The sequence below is a fragment of the Cibotium barometz genome, chromosome 40 (assembly GCF_041138505.1).
Source record: "Cibotium barometz isolate CiBa-2024 chromosome 40, ASM4113850v1, whole genome shotgun sequence".
Lineage (NCBI taxonomy): Eukaryota > Viridiplantae > Streptophyta > Polypodiopsida > Cyatheales > Cibotiaceae > Cibotium > Cibotium barometz.
The window spans coordinates 15,294,809-15,302,362 of NC_141085.1; the positions used below are offsets into that span (position 1 = coordinate 15,294,809).

The following is a 7,554-nucleotide window of genomic DNA, read 5'->3' on the forward strand; positions in this document are numbered from 1 at the left end:
ATCCCTGTTCCCACCGCACAACGGATTCGGGGTGCTAGCAGAAGCGGAAGTAACACATCTTGAACAGGTCACGGTCTCACACTCGGGGCCTCGCCCACGGATATCCGGATAAGAGACTAATCCGTCGGTTTTTCCAAAACCGAACCCGGAAAAACTTCCCTTATCCGGAAAGCTCGGGCGATTCCACGAGGATAACTCTTTACTCTAACGTAGTCAAGATCATTACTGATCAAACTGATCCGACTGCACCTCTAACGGTACTTGGTCAGATCAAGGAAGAAACTTGCACTTGGATCATTGGGATCAATGCTTTTTTCCCCATCAAGAGGCACAGCCGTTGATTCATATCCATAGAACAATTACTATCTGGGATTTACTTCATCTATCGTAGTAATAGAAATTAAATCTCAATTTACGGATCCATCAGTCCAGCCTAACCCCATCCAGTCCCATGGGTTAGCGAACCTCCCAACCACTGTAGTGATGGGATCCAATTTGGAATTTGGTTAGGTTTTGTCCCACGTACCAGGGAAAAGAGTTTCTAGGCCCCCTAGCTGGAAGTTCATACAAACATAAAACTAGTCACACCACTTACACACCCAATATGAAATTGCCTTTTTCTCAGCATCAATTAACTTTCAAACAATCCTTTAATGAAACCATTATGTCACTGATGACAATCCTCAAAGTCTCTGGTTGAATCCTTATTTCCCGTCATTCATTCATCGGTGTACTTATGGCATCATTGGCAACCAGAACGCTCACCACCTGTTCACTCAGGGGCCTTTTCCATAGTTCCTAGCTCATAGTAACCGACAATATATTCATATAATAGAATGGAATCTCCGTGGAAGATCAGCAAGATCAACCCACAGATCCATATAAAAGAGCCATGGACTCATCTGTTGAGGACCAGCAAGGTCAATCAACCAGATCCATGCCCGGTTTCAGAAAACAACTCTTACTCTTGTGGGTATCTTCGGCGACCCAGAGCCCGAGCACCGTATGGTCAGCACTCTCTAGGATCCTTCGCAGGTGACCTAGCGCTTCACTCATAGGCCGCTTCCTTGGTCCCTCATCCACCATACCGGAAGCTCACCATTTAAATCGAACCGAGGCTGGTCAAGACCTCGATCGACCTTGCTACGCGAGACATCCTCCATTGACTCTCTGTCAGTAGTTGCAACTTTATCAGTTCGGTCTTCATGACCTTAATCCTCAAGACGGTCAAAATGCTTCCCCAGCATTCTTGACATAAAACAGTCATTTACAAACAGTCACAAAATACAGCTTCCATAACGAACTCTCGTCTTTCCATATTATCCACTCTCGGACCACATTACTTATTCCACATTCCATTCATATAGACTACACATTATCTCACATACACCTTCATATTCATTATTCTACCGTACATATCCATGTTTGTACGTCCACATCATACATCCAATTTCACATTCATACATACGCATCTACATGCATACATCCACATCCACATTCATACATCCATACTTCCATTTCCACATCCACACATCCACATTCACATTCATACATCCACATTCACATGCATACATCCATTTTCACATGCATACATCCATTTTCACATCCTCATTCATACATCCACATTCACATACATACATCCACATCCGTATCTACATCCATACATCCACATCCACCTCTTCATTCACATTCACATCCATACATCCACATCTACATACATACATCCATTTTCACATCCTCATTCATACATCCATTTTCACATCCTCATTCATACATCCACATCCACATCCTCCACATCCACATCCACATCACATCCACATCCACATACATACATCTATTTTTCACTTCCTCATTCATACATACACATCCACATACATACATACACATCCGTATCTATATCCATACATCCACATCCACATCCACATTCACATTCATACATATACATCTACATGTATACATCCACATCACATTCATACAACCATATTACATCCATTCTCGTCCTAACACATCCCATATACATCTTAACACATCCTAACTCATCTTAACACATTCTATCACATCTCATACACATCTTTTCACATCTCATACACCTCTTATCACATCCTATCACTTCCCATACGCATCTTATCACATCTCATACACCTCTTATCACATCTTATCACATTTCATATCTTTTTTAAGAGAATTCTTATATTTGATATAAGATTTCTCTACACATTTATTTATGCATAAATTCCATTTAAGGAGACTAACACTTTCAAAATAAAAATCAATCTTTTATGCATCTTCTTATGCATAAATTCAATTTGGTAGGAATTACACTTTTAGAATAAAAGAATTTCTCTTATGCATCTAAGTTATGCATAAAATTCATTTATGATGAAAATCACACTTTTAGTATGAAAAGAATATCTTTTATGGATACCTCTATGCATGAAATCCAAATATAATAAAAGTTACACTTTTATAATAAAATAATCAACTTTTATGCATACCTTTATGCATGAAATTTAAATATAATAAAAGTCACACTTTTATAATAAAATAATCAACTTTTATGCATACCTTTGTGCATGAAATTTAAATATAATAAAAGTCACACTTTTATAATAAAATAATCAACTTTAATGCATACCTCTATGCATGAAATCCAAATATGATAAAAGTCACACTTTTATAATAAAATAATCAACTTTTATGCATACCTCTATGCATGAAATCCAAATATGATAAAAGTCGTACTTTTATAATAAAATAATCGACTTTTATGCATACCTCTATGCATGAAATCCAAATATGATAAAAGTCACACTTTTATAATAAAATAATCGACTTTTATGCATACCTCTATGCATGAAATCCAAATATGATAAAAGTCACACTTTTATAATAAAATAATCGACTTTTATGCCTACCTCTATGCATGAAATCCAAATATGATAAAAGTCACACTTTTATAATAAAATAATCGACTTTTATGCATACCTCTATGCATGAAATCCAAATATGATAAAAGACACTTTTATAATAAAATAATCAATTTTTATGCATACCTCTATGCATGAAATCCAAATATGATAAAAGTAACACTTTTATAATAAAATAATCAACTTTTACGCATACCTCTATGCATGAAATCCAAATATGATAAAAGAAACATTTTTATATTAAAATAATCAACTTTTATGCATACCTCTATGCATGAAATACAAATATGATAAAAGAAACACTTTTATATTAAAATAAGGCCCCAGCTTGGCTGCTCCCAACCATCCTCCATAGCGTCTACGATCGTACGTTTGAATGAGAGATAGAAGACGATCAGGCAATGGATGATCACCCAATGTCTCTGATTGGGCACCGAGGGGCAAAGAAGTTGATGATGCCTCCATTTGCAACTGAAAAACGGCTTGACCATATCGTGTGCGTGGAAGGAATGAAGGATCAATTCCATGGTCTTCACAATACTCATGAAATCGAGGATGTAGAACTGGTACGCGCTGAATAATGCATCATTGTTGATTATATGAAGGGTGAGACACACATGGAACACGATTAATAGTGCGGAGTAAACTTGGATATGAATTTATACATAGTTCTAAAATGACATCACTTACCATGGGATGCTCCCGTTCCTCTTGTGGTGGCATATCAGGACATGGACCATACTGCTCCATATGGGCAAAACATATGCGTCGCATTCGTCGATGAGTGCCATGGCATGCTGCACACCAACATGGGATTCTTTCAACGTAATATGTTTGTGAGTCGCCTAGTGTCGTAGATGATGTGGAAGAAGAGGAACCATCTCCTCTCGCAACTACAGATGGACACACAGGAAGAGTGGGAGGAGGCGGTGTCCCAGAGGATGATCCGGAATCTGCATTCATAAAATATTAATGTCATATTAATATCATTAAAAATCAAAGAAAACTTGAACAAAAATAATACACGTACAAAATCATCCTAGAAGTGTTTGTAAATGCTATGGTAGCGCACAATGCATATTTGCTTATCCCCAGGTTAGGAATAATGTTCTTCCCTCAGCAGAAACTAGTTAATTTGTAATCATACCTTCTTACTGTACTTATGTCCATATTAGAGGCTTACAGTAACCTTGCACAAAATAGTTCTTCAAGGTGTAAATGCGTTAGCATAGCATATACGGACCGTCAGCCGGTCCGTATGCACTATGGATGTGCAATTGGTCCATTCAGAGAGCTAGTACGCTCTCCAAATGCACCCAATTGAGCATCCATAGCGCATACTGACCGCTACATTTATCTATTTATCTATCCACCTACCTATGTATATGTGTTTATATATCCATCTATATGTTTATTGATCGTAAATTGTGAAACCTTGTAATAACACACTGTTGTTAAATGCTTAGGAAATTTGCGGTCGTCCCTGAGCATACACGCCCACCTGCGATGTGCAAAGATTCTAAGTTGGCGGCACTTCAGGAAAGAGATTCGCTTAAGAGTGACATGGCCTCAATAGAAGGTACACAAAGTTAATTCACTCAATGCATATGATAGGTACTTCTCGAATAGCATTAATTATATATTCATTTAAAAGCGCATTTAATTTGCAGGAGGCAGCACAGGCTCGTGTCCAGTCAGGGCACACCTCTCGGCTTGGCCGGATGGGCTCTAATGGCTTTCGAGCACTCTTTGTAAGTGCACAAATTTTTTGTTCGACTATCTATAGGTATTTGTATATACATACATATATATATATATATGTATCCATGTATCTATGATCTCATATGCATTCAATTCACTTCTTACTTATATATATGCAATGTTTAAATGACAGAGAAAGGATTATGGTCGAGCACCATCTGCAGACGAGATACGGAGAGCCACAATTTACGGCTACAGAGCGCTACAGAAGGAGATGCCGACACCCGATGCTTTTGTAAGTAATTCTATCAAATATTATTTTATGCCAATCAAGATCTGCATGTGTTATATGTTATATGGTTTTTTTTATACTCAAATAGCCAATAGACATTTTTAATTGCAGGAGCAACATGGTGAGAACGACATGGACGAGGTTGCTCGACAGGTAGCAGCAGGGTTATCATCGCAACCACCCAAGAATGTACAAGAGGAGGACTCTTCCTCCGATGACTCCGATTAATGATAGAGCCATTTAGTGCTGAGTTTGTAGACATAATTTTTTGATACATATAGTCGCTCATTCAGAATGATGGCGCTCTTTCATTAACATTTTCTTTATGTATGTGTGTTTTTGGCCATGATGCACATGTGTTATATCTATCAAGAGTTTCTTGAAGTGTCTACCTCCCAAATCTACAGATTTAAATGTTAATTGATTGCAAAAATTAATTTATACTTACCGTAATCGATGTCGGCCATTGCTTTTTCAAAAGTCGATGTATGTCGATTCTTGGGTCTTTTGTCGTACACGAATGCGCGTGCGTATGTGTGTGTGTGAGAGAGAGAGAGAGAGAGAGAGGGAGAAAGAGAGAGAGAGAGAGAGACTAATGTTTATGTGAAGTGTGTGTGTGTGAGAGAGAGAGAGAGAGAGAGAGAGGGAGAAAGAGCGAGAGAATGTGTGTGCAAGAGACACAAGTGGAGATAATGTGTATGAGAGAGAGAGCGAGAGAGAATGCGCATGGGCTAAAAAAAACGTTCAGAACAAAGGTCTTTTAAGCGACCCCAACGGCTAAAAAAAATAATACAAATAGGGTCGCTTATGCCACCTTCGTAACGTCGTTTATGCCACCCAAACAGGGTCGTTTATGCCACCCAAAATAGGGTCGTTTATGCCACCTTCGTAGGGTCGTTTATGCCACCCAAACAGGGTCGTTTATGCCACCCAAAATAGGGTCGTTTATGCCACTCAAAAAAGGTTGCTTATGCCACCCAAACTTAGGTGTTTATGCCACTCAATTTGCATCGTTTATGCCACCAAACAACGTGGTTTATGCCACCCTCGAAACGTCGTTTATGCCACCCAAATGCGATGCATATTCCACCCTAAAAACGTGGTTTATGCCACCCAAATAGCGTCGTTTATGCATCGCAAAAACGTCGCTATAGAGGTCGTTTAAACGATGTTCAAAAGCGACCTTTGGAACGACTTCTGTAGCGACCCCCGTAAGGGTCGCTACAGGCTTCTACTCTTGTAGTGAAAATCTCTTTCTCAAATAGGTTTTTAGGTCGTTCCAGGATTGAGTATTTCTGTTCAGACGGTTGGTGTCACAGTGGTTCCTCCATGCTACCCTGGCTGTTTCCACTATTTTCAACCGGCCAAGAGCCATTTTGCTCAGCTCATTATAACCTATGACGTTAAAATACTCTTCCATGGCTTCCACCCATTTCTCCACAGTCTCACCCAGGTTCTCCCCTTCTCCTTTGAAGGGTCCTGGCTGAGTCCTATGAAGAGCCTTGCGAACATCAGGGTCAAGTTCGTCATCTTCAGAGACAGCGTCTGGCTGCTGACGGCTACGGTTTCCTCATCTCATGATTCTGTCAAAAATTTATATATTAGAGAGAGAATAGTTATAAGATCAGAAAGGAGGTTCTTATTTTTGAATACCTCAAAAACTGGGAAGAATCTTACATTCTACCCCACTTAAAAAGTGTGAGATGTCCTCATCTCGCAAAGTAGAGGACAACTCTTTTTCTTAAGATCCAATTTATTCTGGGGTTCCTTATATTCTGGTCAACCCAACAGAATACGGGGATAACTCTCGGGGGGGTCACTATATGTAAATCCTCTATATCACGTGTGTTCAAGGCCTATTTAAAAAGTCCCTTATCTGTGAATTTTTTAGTGAATATAATGTATCCTTTCCTATTCAAATCTGTAAAAAAAAATTTAAAATACAATAAATAAATCCCCTCTTTAAATATATTTCTGTAAGTTTTAAATATTTAAAATGTCCTTCTGTTGAACCCACGTGATACTTACATATTTATACGAGTGACCCCCCCCGAGGGATAACTATCCCTTATATAGAACTCATCATTAAATAACAATTCATTCAATCATATCATTCATATCTTTAACACGATAATGGTCCATTAGATCGAAAATTTTCCTTCTGAACATTCCTCCATAGGAATTTTAGTTAAGCAAGTTCTCAATTTGTCATCCCTTAACTTAATCTACCATCTCAAGTGTTAATAGTAGCAATTTGACAGCATAATCCACCAATCTCATAGTGATTTGCTGAAATCATTATCATCATTCCAGTTATGAATATCATCACAGGGACTCGTCCCATTCATCCTCATTGTGGTTTCGCTCAGCTTATTACATTTCAACTAAATTTCAGAATTCATCATTTTCCAATCAGAATCCAAATCAATTTCATCAGTTCTCAAACAGAATTAAAAATCATATCAACCACATTCGAATTCATCATCTGGATAGCATTAACGCTTATAATTTCAAGTCTTAGATTTACTCGTATATACTGTCGATAAAGAGCTGCAGTTATACTCTCGGTATATACGGGTCGTCATAATACTTGGAACTATAAGGTAAATACCATCATGTCTAGGCCTCAAGCAA

The 7,554-nt window shown here is 38.3% G+C and overlaps 1 protein-coding gene across 1 annotated transcript; it reads left to right on the top strand.

Annotated features, from left to right (window-relative positions):
* Positions 1 to 3,328: 3,328 nt before the first annotated feature.
* LOC147615239 (uncharacterized) lies at positions 3,329 to 5,259 on the top strand. The gene is made up of 4 exons (XM_086778974.1): positions 3,329 to 3,493; positions 4,598 to 4,678; positions 4,822 to 4,923; positions 5,032 to 5,259. Exons 1-4 carry the CDS (start codon positions 3,329 to 3,331, stop codon positions 5,146 to 5,148), a joined length of 465 nt encoding a protein of 154 aa, XP_086635100.1. The 3' UTR covers positions 5,149 to 5,259.
* The last annotated feature ends 2,295 nt before the right edge of the window (positions 5,260 to 7,554 follow it).